The sequence below is a fragment of the Thrips palmi genome, unplaced genomic scaffold (assembly GCF_012932325.1).
Source record: "Thrips palmi isolate BJ-2018 unplaced genomic scaffold, TpBJ-2018v1 HiC_scaffold_7, whole genome shotgun sequence".
Classification (NCBI taxonomy): Eukaryota; Metazoa; Arthropoda; class Insecta; order Thysanoptera; family Thripidae; genus Thrips; species Thrips palmi.
In genome coordinates, this window is record NW_023144634.1 from 2503460 (window position 1) to 2518931 (window position 15472).

A 15472-nucleotide genomic window follows, 5' to 3' on the forward strand; every position below is an offset into this window, starting at 1 on the left:
AAGTACATTGTCAGTGTTTTCTAGAATGATGGCGAATTTCTTTGAAGGTGAGTAAGAATTCGGAGTGGTTCTGTTGTTGTTTACATTCTCAGAGGGAATGCCATTCGTAGGTTGATTGTTGACACTGCCGTTTTCGATGTTTTGGTGATCTTGATCGATGTTTTGGCTTCGGGGGTGGTGGTTTTCTTCTGGATCGATGAATTCTTCGGAGTATCCGTAGTGGTTTGGTGAGGATGCAGCAACTTGAGCGAAACTCATGGTGATGTTGAGGTTATGCCAGGCGGGGGCCCGGCGTGGTCCAGTAGTGAATGGAGATTTTTCGTCTCCAGACGAAAGGGGGAGTAAAAATTCTTATCACATCTTGATGATTGATGGAAACATTCACTAATTCACTTTGGGTGGGTCCCAAAAACTAGCAAGAAACTAGTTAAAAAGCTTTTGAAAACAGGAGCTGCACACGGTCAACTATCAGTGGTCCCCTCGAGAGAGAGAGAGAGAGAGAGAGAGAGAGAGAGAGAGAGAGAGAGAGAGAGAGAGAGAGAGAGAGAGAGAGAGAGAGAGAGAGAGAGAGAGAGAGAGAGAGAGAGAGAGAGAGAGTGTGCGACGAGGCGACTCGCTTGAAGAGGCCGAAGAGGCGGACGAGTTGACAGAGGCACCGCAGCAACTTGCCGCCACTTGGCGCCGCCCTGAGGCGAGGCCCTGGGGCCTTGGGGCTTTGCACAGTGGGCCAGAAGGCCTGTGGAGGCGGGTGAAACTCTAGACGCGTTCTGAGCTCCAGAGTCGCTAAATGGGACTCGAATCGGACGTGTGACCCCACCAATGGATTGCTCTCCGAACGAGGATTCCATTGGTGGGGTCACACGATCGGTTCGAATCCTGTTTAGCGACCCTGGAGTTCAAAACGCGTCTAGAGTTTTGGCCGCCTCCACCGGTCTTCTGGCCCACTGTGCTTTGCCGGGCTTCGCCGGCCCGGCTCGACTCCTAGTCCCCGAGTCACCAATTCTGGACCAATGATTTCTTCCGCGGGGAGCGGGCCGGTGGGGCGGTTGGGGGCGGGTTGGGGGCGGGGGTTTGGGGGGGGGCCGGGGGCGGGCCGGGGGGGGGTGGCTTTGCCTTGCTCTGGGACACTAACTTTCCCCTACACCCCACAGCCCTTCCGCCACCAGCACGGCGGCCACCCTCCCCCAGTGGGTCGGGGGGAGACGGTCGGGGAGCTATTGATTGAGGCAGGCGAGAGGAGCGCGGGGGAGAGAGGGCGTGGCGGGGCATGGCGGGGCGTGGCGGGGCGGGGCGGGGCGCGGCGGGGCGCGGCGGCACGAGACGAGGCTAGGCACAGCATCCCCGGTCCGGCCGGGCACGTCCAAGTCGTCCAAGTCAGGCTCCGCAATGCACGCGCGTCGCAAAGCGTCGCACAGCCAGTGTGATTGGAAAGGCAATCTGCGGTTCCGACGGAACGAGGTGTCTCACAAGTGTCTCTCGAGACACCCCCGCCTCTCTGTCCCCCGGGGAGGTTCCCCGTTCGCGAGCGAGGGGGGCGGAGCTGGCAGTGTGCCAACGCCAGCGACTATTACACCAGGCCGAGGCGGAAACCGCACCGAGTCGTGACAAGACTCGAGCGACTTGCACTCGGCCCATTAAAATTCTCATCAGCGAAACACAATAGTCTGAGCCGAGCCACTCCGGCAGCGCGCACCGCCATAACGGAGACTCGGCTAGAGCTATCATGGGCGTCCCGCGCGTCCCTGGGGCCTACACTAATAGAAGGGAAAGGTGCGCAGTGGCGCCAACCCCCGCTCATTAGGCCCACCTCACTGCTGGCGGGTCGCCCAGCTTTCCCCCTGGACCGAAGCGAGACGGAAGACTTGCCACAGGTAGGAAATTTCGGAGTATCCGTCCGGTCTAGTCGAGTGTACGCCACACAGCTGAACCACCTACCCCTCCCCGTTTCCCGTTTCGATATGACTTGGGCCTCGCCGCGCCAAGCTGCTAAAACCGGACTAAACTTGCAGCAACACGTGCGAGGGGGCCACCACTCTCATTTCAGGCGTACACAAGATTACGGGATTACGGGATATTTACCAGGGATTACGCGTGAAATTTTCGAAAATTGGTTCGAAAACGTTGAAAAATAGCTCAAAAACGTTGAAAAATGACTAAAAACGTTGAAAAATGACAGAATTTTGTCAAGGATTACGTGATTACGCCATGGATTACCAGAGATTACCCGCCAATTTGTACACAGGATTACGGGGGTGGTGGCCCCCTCGAACACGTGGCCACAGTGTGCGCGGCACCAAACGCCCGGCGGGCGGAAAACCAACAGCAAACAAAAAGGACAAGTCGGGCCCGCAAACATCGCGGACTGACCGCGCAAGCAAACAACAAAAACAAAATTGTTTCCAAGCGTCAACGCGCAGAGGGGGTTGTTGAAAGTAAAAAGTGCGGCGCGGTCTGGGGAGAGAGCAGGGGGCTAAACAGCTACGCGAAAATGCGATGCAGCGAGGAAAGAGGGAGAGAGAAAGAGAGAGGCAAATAAAGCAGGCATGGCAGAGGGACACCACTGTGGGAAAAAATCACAGTAAATCCTGTAGTGATTAGTACAGCTGTCACTGTAGTTCAGAGTACAGGATTTACTGTACTTTTTTAACAGGATCTACTGTACTTTGTACGGTATTTACTGTACCACAGGAGTGAAGTACGGAATATCCTGTAGCAGGTACAGTAAATACTGTAGCCAGGCACGGTAAATCCCGTGTTCTGAACTACACTGAAAATCCAAGTGTGGGACAGGCATGCACTAGATAACGTGGGACAAAATGTCCCACGCTTGTAAGCGTGGGACAAAGTGTCCCACGCTTGCAAGCGTGGGACACGGTTTGCCCCACGCTTGCAAGTGTGGGACACGGATTTGTCCCACGCTTACAAACGTGGGACACCGTTTGTCCCACGCTTGTAAGTGTGGGACACGGATTTGTCCCACGCTTGTAAGTGTGGGACACGGTTTGTCCCACGCTTGTAAGCGTGTAACACGGTTTGTCCCACGCTTGCAAGCGTGGGACATTTGTCCCACGCTTACAAGCGTGGGACAGTTTGTCCCACGTTATCTAGTGCATGCCTGTCCCACACTTGGATTTTCAGTGTACAGTAAATCCCGGCAAAAAATTAACGGGATTCACTGTGGTTTTTTTGCACAGGGGTTGCAGGCAGACATGGCAGGCCTCACCTTGCCGGGGAGGTTCACCGGCTGCAAGAAGACAGAGAAGGAAGGTGTTAGTACACAGACTGAGGCAAGAGAAAGACAGAGACAGGCAGTCCTCGCACACGTCCACACAAAGGCCGAGCGCAGGGGCGCGGCGCAGCGCGCACAAGCAGACCATTTCAAAGCGACTCCCTTCCGACTGAGGCCCTGCCCGGCCTTGGCCAAGGCTGCCAAGGTCGGGAATAGAAATGAACCCCTGCATATCAGCGTCGGAGTGTTTCTGCTGTTTTCGCTGTCGCCCCCTTTTTGTTTCATTTCAAACACACCCAACAACTTTTTAATCAAGCCCCAACGAGATGAAGCCCCGTGTACCGCCAACCGCGCATGCATGCACAAGGTTCCAAACCACCCGCAAACAAATAATAAACAAATTAAAAATTTACGTCAATGAATGACCCGGTGGGGATGGACCCGTTGTTAACCTGAAAAAAAAAGAATAATAAATAAAAATAAAAACAAAATTTACACAAACGGACAACTTTTGCACTCCGACCACGTGTCTTTTCCAGGCGTCTTTCCTTTGCCAGAGCAACCACCGCCTCCCCCCAGTCGTGCACTGTAAATGTCTTAAGGTGACAGGCTGCACCAACATATTATGGTGGGGATTTTCTCCATAATACCAACGAAATTCGTCAAAATATCTATAAGGTACAGTGGATTCTCGATGGTATGTTACGAAGTCAGCTGCACCACCATAATATGGCACATTTTCACCATAATATGGAGAATCTTCACTGTACCGGGTGTAAAATGTAACACGCAACGGGCGAGCGGGTTGCCTATGCTCGACTCGGCGGGCGCGCCGGAACGGAGCGGTGCTGTTAGGGGCGGTCATTGCGCCCCTGCGCCGCGGTTCACGCGTTTTTTCGCGGCATAGCGCCTTCGCGTCACCGCCACGTCTTGACTCAACGGTGCGCGAGGCCGCGAGGCCGCGAAACCGCGGCGCCAGGACTTCAGGACATCGCGACTTCGCGTCACCGCGGACGCTCAGGACTCCAGGACTTCGCGTTGTCGCGGGCCCATGATTCTTGAAGTCCTGGAGTCCTGAGCGTCCGCGGTGACGCGAAGTCGCGATGTCCTGAAGTCCTGGCGCCGCGGTTTCGCGGCCTCGCGGCCTCGCGCACCGTTGAGTCAAGACGTGGCGGTGACGCGAAGGCGCTATGCCGCGAAAAAACGCGTGAACCGCGGCGCAGGGGCGCAATGACCGCCCCTAACAGCACCGCTCCGTTCCGGCGCGCCCGCCGAGTCGAGCATAGGCAACCCGCTCGCCCGTTGCGTGTTACATTTTACACCGGTACAACATTTAGAGTGTGCCACACCTAAGGCAGGGCGCGGTCTAGGCAGCGCGAGCCTCGCCCGGGGAGGCTCGTTGTCACGCTTTGGCTGGCTGTGCACTGGTAAAACTAAAGCGTAGTATTACCCTCTGTTTTCAAGCGTAATCAGTTTACGCTTGAAACCAAGCGTAACAGGCTCATCCGCTAAGATTCCCCCTATCTAAATGCATGGGGGAATTTCCAGAGTATGCTTGATTTCAAGCGTAACTCTATGCTTACCTCAAGCATAGTGTTACGCTTTAGTTTTACCAGTGTGCTGGCTGTGCCCCACGCGAAGCGACGCGGTGGCATGGCGGGCCTGCGGGATGGGCCTGTCGCCTATCGCAGGGCTTAGTCCCCCCAGCCCAGTCTGGCCCGGACCCCGCGGCCACAGGCCTGACCACGCGCCCAAATCCGCGCCAGCCAACCAGCGGCACGCCGTGCTCGGCGCGAACCTGCAGTCCCATTCCAAAAGAGAGAAAGAGAGAGAGAGAGAGAGAGAGAGAGAGAGAGAGAGAGAGAGAGAGAGGAGCGCGGTTCGGAATCAGCCTGCTGGCACTGAGCGATTCGCGCGTCCCTGCACGGCCCCGCCCCGCCCAGCGTGCAGTGTCGCCAACACAGGACCTTGAAAACGCTACAGGCTGAGCGCCGCGGGGGGTAGCAAGACCGGGCGAGGGGAGAGAAAGGGAGGGGGGAGGGAGGGAGGACATTGTAAGGGGCACGCAGCGTAGGGAGTATTGACCGAGGATCCAGCGGGAGGCAAGCAGGGCTTTTAAGGCGGGGGGAGCGAGCACACGCCCTGCTGGGCCCTGCTGGGCGGGCAGGAAGGCAAGCCTCAGGCTAGGCTCGGCGCCACCTCTCTCTCTCTCTCTCTCTCTCTCTCTCTCTCTCTCTCTCTCTCTCTCTCTCTCTTCGCGCTGCAGGTGGCCGAACGGAGGCCACAAGGAGGGCCAGAGGATGCCAGGCCAGACAACGCGGGGGCTGCGGTGAGGGGTCGACGAACTCATTTTCGGCAAACTCACCTCCGCTTCGCCCCACCTTGCCCCGCCCCGCGCCCCACCCCGCCAGGCCCCTGGGCGCCGTAAACCACTTAGGAAGCCACCGTGTGCGCGCACACGCTGATCAACAAGAAGGAAATTCGCGGTGGGTAATTAACCCGGGGCACAGCAAGGAGGAGGAGAAACATCACGCGTCAAGTGCCGCGACGGTTATTGGCTTATTGCCCGCTTTCAGCGCCAAGCCTGTTATCGTCCTCACAGACTACTCGGAGCCGGACGCGTTTTCGTGGAGAGTGTGGGATTCCCTCGCAAAGAGCGGGCCAAAGCGAGAGAATCTCAAACGGACCCCCCCCCCCCCACTCTTTTCGAGAGTGAGAAGACGTGCTCAGCGCCGCTTCTAGAGCGCAGGCCCACTGGAAAATGGTGAGATCGCCCGCCCGGCTTGACAGCGCTCGACAGCCCCAGGTGAAGGGTGTACTACTCGACGACGGCGGCGCCACCCACAGCCCCCCCCCCCCCCTTTCCTCTTCCGCCGCCCCACCCACCTCGCGCCAGTCCGTCAGGCGGCAAGACGAAATTTAGCATTGACCTAGAAAGGCATAAGAAGCGGAATCTCGACTCGACCACGTGGTGAAGCGGCAGACAAAACGAGGCGAGGGGGAGGGGGGGGCGCCAGGGGGAGGGATCTCTCGCGATCAATAGGAGCGTGGTGGCCCCGCGGGGAGGGGGTGGGGGGAGGGCGCGGCGGCGTGCTATCCCGGTCCGGTGCGAGGAAAGCTGAAAGGGGCTTAAAAGCACGTAAACCTCGTTTCCGTCAAGGCCACGCTCTGCCACCACAAAGAGTGCATCACCAAGTTGGCGTGAGTCCCCCCCCCCTCTCCGCCACCCCATTCGGACCGCGCGCCGCCACGCCGCGCCACGCCGCCGCACGTGGTCAGCGAGTTGGAGGACGCCGAGTAACTGGAACCCCCTTGGAACCCGAACCCGAGCCGCTAGCTGGAGCATGGCAGGAGCGAGCAGGAGCATGGATGGAGCATGGCTGCAGGGTGTCCGGGGGCCGGTACCGCCGGAGAGATCCGGCTGGGGCTGGAGTCTCAAACTGGCACGCCTCGACGCGCTACACGAGACTGAGGCAGGGTTTTGTAGGACACGACAAAGGAACCGGCGGGGGATCCCGCACCGTCTCACAGTGGGCCAGAACCGGTGGAGGCGGCAAAAATTCTAGACGCGTTTTGAGCTCCAGAGTCGCTAAGTGGGACTCGAACCGAAATTGTGATCCCATCAATGGATTGCTCTCCGAACGAGGAATCAATTGATGGGGTCACACGTTCAATTTCACTGGTAAAACTAAAGCGTAGTATTACCCACTGTTTTCAAGCGTAATCAGTTTACGCTTGAAATCAAGCGTAACAGGCTCATCCGCCAAGATTTTCCCTATCTAAATGCATGGGGGGGCTTGATTTCAAGCGTAACGTCTTCAAGCGTAACTTTATGCTTGACTCAAGCATAGAGTTACGCTTTAATTTTACCAGTGTTGAGTTCTGTTTAGTGACTCTGAAGCTCAAAACGCGTCAGGAATTTTTGCCGCCTCCACCGGTCTTCTGACCCACTGTGCTTCCCGGACAGGATCCAGGAATATGACACACGTGACGCGGAGACCGGGCGGGGCCCCGCGGGGCGCGGACTGGATAAAGGGCGACGCTCTCCAGGACTCGAGCCGGCTTACGGGGTGATCCCTACACGGCAGGCCTTTACAACACACGCCGAAGGGGGCCCGGGCCCGCGGGCGGGCGGGGGCAAGCCGGGGCAAGCACGGGCCGGGGTCGAAAGCGCTATTGGCCCGCCCCGGCAGCGCGCCAGCCAGGCACACCGTGCGCCAGGCCAGGCTATACCGGGCTCGTCCCACAGAGCCTCCACAATGGGGTCCAAGTGCACCGCAGCCCAGCGCGTCTCGCCCAAAGGTCGGGGGTTCGAATACGCCCCCGGCCGCACGCCCTCAGACAAGACCAGCGCCAGCGGCAAAAGCCCTAGAAAGGTTGAGCCCCACAGTCGCTAAACAGGACTCGAACCGAGCGTGTGACCCCACCGAATAGCTATCCAAACGAGGAATTCATTGGTGGGGTCAGACGTTCGGTTCTCAAAACGCGTCCGGGGTTTTCATCGCCTCCGCCGGTCCATGGCCGGTCTATTCTGGCCCACTGTGGACCGGTGGCTCTAACCTAACCTGGGCACGCCAAGCGACCCAAGCAGCCCGGAGGCCCGGAGGCGCGCGGCGGCGCGACTGCACGTTGCAGACCTCCAACTTGTGCCGGCCTTCCCGGAGCACTGCGGTCCCCGTGGGGCCCCGTGGGAAATCTGGTTAAAAGGCATGATTATGGTTGCACGCGCGGCGCGCGCGGCCGCCCTGAGGCTCACAGTCTGTGACGCACGGGGCGAACCTGGCCAGCTCGACCTGCCAAAGTCCTCCCGGGTGGCGAGGCCAGGCAGCGAATTCCGCCAATCAGAGTGCGTCTGCACTCCGTCTCCACTCCGGGACTAACTTGTTCACCTAGCCAGCGACTCGCTGCGGCGACAGGGAAGCGTGGCGTATGCCTGCCGCGCCACACCCTCCAATAACAAAAATTAGCCAACTTTGCCAACATGAATTTCCTTTGTCAATTATTCCTGTTCCGGCAGTGCAGCTCGTCACGGAAATAACAAGCCTTGGTCGAAAATCCTCCCCCTTCCTCCTCCTCTCTCTTCCAAGATCAAACACAAAGAAGGGTGGAAAATTGCAGCGCCAGCCAGACCGCGGGCCGATCGAAGCGTTGCTGCTGCCGCACGGACAAGCCAACCCTTTTATACCCCCGGGACACATAACTGCCAAAATTTGGGTTGCCATTTAATGACAATGTCGAGGCCACATTCCCTTGCAACAATGTCATCAATGACGACATTTTTGCCACGCCGCCGATACGCGGCTTAGGAAGCCTATGGCAGAGATATAGGTGATTTCCAGGGAGTTACTGGGAAAACCAGGCAGGAACTGTTTTTACCATGTGGTGAAAATTGTCCATATTTTGGTGGTGCATTTGACTCTATAATGTACCTACGAGAATTCACTGCACCTTTTTGACGAATTTCGTTTGTAATGTGGACAAAATCTTCAATCTGGTGCACCGTAAGGCATTTCAAGTGCGAACCGAGTGCGCTTCTGGCGGCCCCAAGCTTCCGGACATTTAGCGCGCTTGGAACACGCGTGGGACAACGACGGTGACTTTACGAGGCCGAGGCACATGCTGGTGTGCTCGAGACCTAATCAAGTGGTGCTACGGCACTGTAGGTCAGCTTCACGACAGCCGCGCACGGTCACGCGATAGCCCGCGCCACTGTCAAAAAAGTTAAATCGAATCGACTGAAATGAAGTTTATTTCCTCGGGAATGGTATAACCGACCGAGAAACCAAAACTTTACCACAAAGCCAAAGGTCAGACCTCCTGCCACTCCAGAGGCGAGACAAAAAATCTTGCGCATTTGGAGTCAGACCTGAAAGTCTTGCCAAAATTTGGTCAGACCACAATGCACCCAACTAAAATGTATTTGTGGAGCCTCTGGCAACAAATCCTTTTTTATTTTCGAGCATTTTTGTCTGACCGAACTTTGGGGAGACTTCCAAGTCTGGCCACAACGTGGCAAGACTTTCTGTCTCGCCATAATTTAGCGCCAAGTCTTTCCATTCAATTTTCAGTGTAACAGTCGTTTAGGCCTAATCTTTTCATTTACAGTGAGGTGACGCGTGACCGCGCGGGCCGGCCTCGTACCTGCGGGCCATAAATACACGCACCGACACGGATTCGCGACAACGGCGGCAACACGCTGCACGGCCCACTGGTAAACGGAACGGGCCGCCCGGAAATGGGCCTATAAACACCCCGCGGCCGCCGCGGCCCGCCGGCAACGCTGCAACAACACGGACCGACAAATACGCCACCCGCCGGTCATAAACAGACAATCTATAGGCCGCGCTGGCGGCGCTGCCGACCGGGGCCCAACAACGCCACCGCCGCAGCGTCGCATACATTTTAATCATTTTGTTTGGTGCATCACTGGGGGAGGTGGGGGCCGACTATGGGGGTGAGGCGGGGTGGCGCGGCCGGGTCGGCGCCTTTGACGGACACGTCTCTCTCTCTTCTCTCTCTCTCTCTCTCTCTCTCTCTCTCTCTCTCGCTCTCTCTCTCTCTCTCTCTCGCACCAAGGACGCTGCTCGCCACGCCCACCGCCTTTGCAGCGGACCGTGGCGAGCCGCACAAAAGGAGAGACGCTACCTGTCCTCGCCCCGCCCGCCCCGCCCCGCCCCCGGGGTTCACACTTAAGGAAAGCGGCGGCAAGTAGTCAGAAAGCAATCAACTGGCCCCTCGGAACGAGGAGCGCGGAGCGGCGCGAAGCGAGGAGGCAGCTGTCTCGCTCTGTCTCACTCCCTCCGCCACATCCTTTATTGCGAGCGGCTCGAGAGAGAGCGAGGGAGACGGAAAGGGGGCGTGGGTCAAAAAGGAAGGCGCGGCGTCCAAAGAGGTTTCCGGGGGTGAGGAGCGAGGCGAGGGCGGCACGGAGGGGCGAGAGGGAATAAAAATTGAATTTACTGTCGACGCGCCGCGCGCGCGCGCCTACACTGGACGGGATACACGGACACATGTAGAGGAAAGGGAGAATGCGGACCGGAAGCACGCAGTCCGTCCGCCTCAGCGACGCGCCGCGACGTCACAAAGGAAGGAAAGGAAAGGCGTCGCACAGTGGGCCAGAAGACCGGTGGAGGCGGCCAAACTTCTAGACGCGTTTTGAGCTCCAGAGTAGCTAAGCAGGACTCGAACCGAACGTGTGACCCCATCAATGGATTCCTCGTTCGGAGAGCAATCCATTGGTGGGGTCACACGTTCGATTCGAGTCCCATCCAGCGACTCTGGAGCTCGAAACACGTCTAGAGCTTTGGCCGCCTGCACCGATCTTCTGGCCCACTGTGCGTCGCCACGGACGACGCTGTCTCTCTCGCACTCGTGGGCCGTCCCGTGGGTGCGCTAGAGACGGAGCGACCAAAACGATTCTCGGAATCTGCTGCGGGCTGAGGCGATAGAGGCCGAACAGCGCTTCGCATTCATCGCCTTGTCCAAACCGACGGGACGCACCGTGAGTGCGAGAGAGACGGAGCGACGGGAAGTGAAGCGGGCGGCGGAGTCAGCCTGCGAAGCCCGGGGTAGGCAATCCCGCAACGCACGCCAGTCGGGCACGCTGCCTACCCTGCGCATTGCAGGCGCTAAGAGCCACGCTACGAGGGCGCAGAGAGCGACAGAGAGAGAGGAGAGATTGAAGAGGAGTAAGACGAAGACTTAGAGAGGAGGATGAGAGAGAGAGAGAGAGAGAGAGAGAGGGGCATGAGAGGGGAGTATAAACGAAAATGAGAAAACTGGGCTGTGGAGAGGGGAGCTGACTAATGCGACAGAGTGCTGAGAGAGGGAGAGAGAGAGAGGAGAGAGAGAGAGAGAGAGAGAGGAGAGAGAGAGAGGGGAGAGGAGGAGGGGGGGGGAGGGAGAGGGCGGGGCGGCCAGGGCCACGGCCAGGGTGGAAGATGTGAGGCTGGCGGATCACGGCACCCCAATTTTGAGCCGAGTGCTGAGTTGCCAGTGCCCTAATAACGGGGACGCGCTGCAGGCATCCGAAGTGTGTGACACTCACTCACTCTCCCCCCTCTCTCTCTCTCTCTCTCTCTCTCTCTCTCTCTCTCATGGGTCGTGTCGGGCACGGTATGATGAGAGGTGCGAGAGGGACAGAGCGACACTGCCCGTCCGTCCGTCCGTTACCAGTGTGACAGCCGGTGTGGCTGTCACACCGCACCGCGCCGCCCGAGCCGAACCGCCGAATCCAAATAAACATATTAATTACGGGACAGCAATCAATAACCGGACGGGAACCAGCAGACTGATTCCGAGAGTCGTTTTCGGCGCTCTGTCTCTCTCGCATCCGAACGGGACGCGCCATGAGTGCGAGAGAGACAGAGCGACGAAAATGACGCTCGGAATCAGTCTGCAGGCTGGGGCTGCTGCTCGTTAGACGGCGCTGTTTTTGTTGTCCGGAGATCGAGTCGCAATCAAGGCCTGCAGATTGAAACGCGCAACGCGCGGGGCAGTCTGTCTCTCTCACTCTCACGGGGAGCGTCCCGCGGGGGAGCGAGAGGGGTAGAGCGACCATGCCTGCTGGTCAGGGCGCCCAGTCTCGGCCACGCCACGGTGCACCGGACCCGGCCGCGCATCCGCGGTGCAGCTTTACAGTGTGATGAATTATCAGCGCCTTCCGAGCTGCGCGAACGGCATGTCCGGTTAGTCGCCAAGACGCACAGTGGGCCAGAAGACCGGTGGAGGCGGACAAAACTCTAGACGCATTTTGAGCTCCAGATTCGCTAAATGGGACTCGAACCGAACGAGTGACCCCACCAATGGATTGATCTCCGAACGAGGAATCCATTGGTGGGGTCACACGTTCGGTTCGAGTCCCCTTTAGCGACTCTGGAGCTCAAAACGCGTCTAGAGTTTTGGCCGCCTACACCGGTCTTCTGGCCCACTGTGAGACGGCCGCGCCGAGCGCAGTGTCTCACTCGCACCCGTTTGGCACGCACCATGAGTGCGACAGAGACGGCGCGACGGAACAGCGACTCTCCGGAATCCGTCCGCCGCGCGTTATCTTTGCACGCCGCGACGCGTCACGGACCGAGTCACGGACCGAGTCACGGGCAGCCGCACCTGTTGCGGAGCGACGCGCTGCAGCGAGTCCAAGCGCTATTCAGCAGACTGATTCCGAGAGTCGTTTTCGTCCGTCTGTCTCTCTCTCGCCCCTATGCGGGACGCCCCATGAGTGCGAAAGAGACAGAGCGACGAAAACGACTCTCGGAAGGCAGTGCGTCCTCGCCCACTTCGTCCTGGTGCATGCGTCCCCTCGGCCCATCCGGGAAGGTCCGCGACAGCCGAAGCGATTCAGAAGATCGCTTTGTCGCTCTGTCTCTCTCGCGCCCTCAAGGAGAGCCCCATGAGTGCGAGAGAGACAGAGCGACGAAAGGACTCTTCTGAATCGGTCGGCAGGACGCGCTCCCTCTGTTGACTGCGCTCGCGCCTACTGCGTGCCATACGACGCCGATGTCCTTGTCTCCCGCAGGCGAACGCCTGATAAGCCTGGACTTCCCTCTCCCTCGCACACTGCATAGCCAGCCACCACACTGCACTCACGTTCTCCTCGACGGTCTTCTTGATCTTGGCGCCGGCCTCGCTGACTTTGGCACCGGCCTTGCTGACGGCCGAGTACAGGAAGCCGCCGAAGGACTTGGCGCCCTGGATGGCCTTGGTGGAGACTGCGGGCAGAGAGACGCGGTCAGGGAAGCCACTTTGGAGCGGCACGGTGCGCTGCGCTGTGCGCTACGCGGCCTCCGCTGCACAGTGGGCCAGAAGGTGGCCAGGGGGCAGGCGGCCAAAACTCCTGACGCGTTTTGAGCTCCAGAGTCGCTAAACAGGACTCCCACTGAGCGTGTGACCCCACCAATGGATTCCTCGTTCGGAATGCAATCCGTTGGTGGGGTCACACGTCCGGTTCGACTCCCATTTAGCGACAGTGGAACTCAAGACCCGTCCGGTATTTTGACCGCCTCCACCGGTCTTCAGACGCACTACGCTGGAGCCGGCCAGGCTTACCTCCGCCGACGGCGCCGTCCTTCTCCAAGTCCTCGGCCTCGTTGTCCGAGATCTCGGCGTTGCTGTCGGCGCCGCCCGTCGCGCTGCGGGCACATCGGCATCGTCAACAAGCAGAAACGAGCGGCGGAAAAACAGGGCGACTTTGGCTCGTTCGTGACCTTGGGCGTGACCTTGGGCGCGACCTTGCCGCCTACCTCGATTCGTCGTCGTCGTCCTTGGCTTCGCCGGGGGAGCCCTTGACGGACTTCTCCGAGGCGGGGGACTCGACGGTGGTGGGCGCGGCGTCCGCGGCCTGGTCGTCGCCACCCTTCCGCAGCCCGGGGATGGAGGGCATGGCGGGCATGGCCGGCATGGCGGGCATGGCCGGCATGGCGGGCATGGAGGGGATGGACGCCGAGCCCAGCCAGCCCGACATCTGACTCTTCACGTTGGACAGCATCTCCAGGCGGCCGCCGGGTTTGGTGGGGCTGCGCAGCCAGAAGCAAACGTTTTTCTCTCGCACAACAGTGTCGGATCCAGAGCCGGCCTTGGGGGGGAAGGAGCGAAGAGGCACTTTTTGCCTGCATACAGGGGCAAAGTATGGCTTTGTGCCTACCTTTCTAGGTGCTTTTTTTTTGGGGGGGGGGGACGCCTCTACCCTTCCTCTGTATCCGTGCCTGTCTGTCACAACCATCATTGTTTTTCCTGCCATTCATAACCACTCCAAGTTTGCTCATTTTGTACCGTGCTTGGTAAACAAATTTTAGCAAATGCACAATAATCTTGTTGTGAGACTCAAATTCAAACCACTTTAGCATTTATCACAAGTTCATGTATTCTATGAATTGACAATGTACATAAGTGGGTGTCAGCCGTCAGCTGATTCTGACATGAGAAAGAAAGGGGCTGAATACTCTTCTTTCCGAACCAGAGTGACCAACTGTCACTTGCCTGGAGGAGTAGACAATGAAGTCCTGAAGAAAAGCAAGACAAGTACCAAGTACCTCTCTCAGGACATCACGCAAGATAACAACTCTCCATAAATGTGAAACAAAAACTTAAGTTTTTTTTTTTTGGTTGAGAATTGAAACGTTTTGTTTGTACAAAAACAAGAAAATGAAGTAAGAAAGAAATTGACTAAACAGAAAAGAAAAAACACTCCATTTATTAAATGAGAAACTACCCATTAAAAGTTGCGAAAGTAAATGTACATGAAGCCAAGGGACAGATAATGTGAATTCTTGATTTATTTCATTGGTGATTTTGTTCAGACTTCTCATTCCGTCAAGCTTGCAATCCTGAGGTAGCAACTGGGACTGAACATAACCTTTGACGTCCAGGTGTGCGACTTATGCCACCACAGAAGAACAAGACTTGAATGAACCAATAACTAAAATAAGCTTGCAACGAGCATGGTAACCAAGTCAAAAGACACATACCTTGCTGCATCCTTGGCAGCCTCAATGTTTTCTGTAGCTGCAGCCAGGTCCTCTGCAGCAGGTTCCACTTTGTCTTCAGGTTTGGCTGCCTCTCCCTCCCCTTTCTTCACCACATTCCCCATCCACCCGCTCATTTGATTCGTCAGCCCCGTGAACATTTTGGCTTATTTGTCGAGACTGTCTGTCCAGAAGAAAAGCACTCGCAGCCCAACTGCTGACAGTGCCAGTCCAAGTCCCAGAGCCAAGTGTCACCACGCGATTCACTCACGTATCTTTCCACTTCATGCCAGAAAGCTGTTCGCCCTTCCCTTTCTGCGACGCAGTCACTAGTCGCGCTGCGATGTCAACGCCAGATTCGCACACGTGAAACGAAATACACACGCGGAAAACGCTACGCTGCGACGCGGGCGCACGCCTTGGCTGAGAGCACGAGAGCAGGGCGATCACTAAATTTTCGCGATCGAAACCATAAACATCAAACCCAAATATTTTGTTTTGGTTTCAGCCAGTAGGTGTCTCTAGCAGACGCTCCTAGTTTCTTCTTTCGTGGGTCTTCTTCCTTTTACAGGCCTTGGGGCAGATAACACCTGACGGGCAACGCGCATTCTAGCCAACACAGAACTCAGAGGCACCATTCATCAATTATTTTAAGACGTTACTCGCATGCTGGACGATAATTGAAACCCAAATTGTGTCGTGTTGATTAATTGGCGGGATAGAATGTAAAAGTTCACCAGAAGTTCTGGCTGCTGACAACGTGTGCAAAGTCCAAAATGAT

The 15472-nt window shown here is 57.4% G+C and overlaps 1 protein-coding gene across 6 annotated transcripts in view; it reads right to left on the minus strand.

Moving 5' to 3' along the window:
- Window positions 1-15258, minus strand: part of LOC117652504 (synapse-associated protein of 47 kDa) — a 30751-nt gene extending 15493 nt beyond the window's left edge. Inside the window, exons 1-5 of one of the 6 annotated variants that reach the window (XM_034397467.1) lie at window positions 14695-15258; window positions 13471-13743; window positions 13277-13359; window positions 12818-12939; window positions 3643-3681 (exon numbers count right to left, since the gene is read on the minus strand). In XM_034397467.1, the coding sequence (XP_034253358.1) occupies window positions 3643-3681; window positions 12818-12939; window positions 13277-13359; window positions 13471-13743; window positions 14695-14852 (675 nt within the window). In that variant the 5' untranslated portion in view covers window positions 14853-15258. Of the gene's footprint in view, window positions 1-3223; window positions 3245-3642; window positions 3682-12817; window positions 12940-13276; window positions 13360-13470; window positions 13744-14694 lie in introns of all 6 variants that reach the window. The other 5 variants (XM_034397464.1, XM_034397463.1, XM_034397468.1 and 2 more) reach the window with 5 other exon arrangements.
- Window positions 15259-15472: the final 214 nt, after the last annotated feature.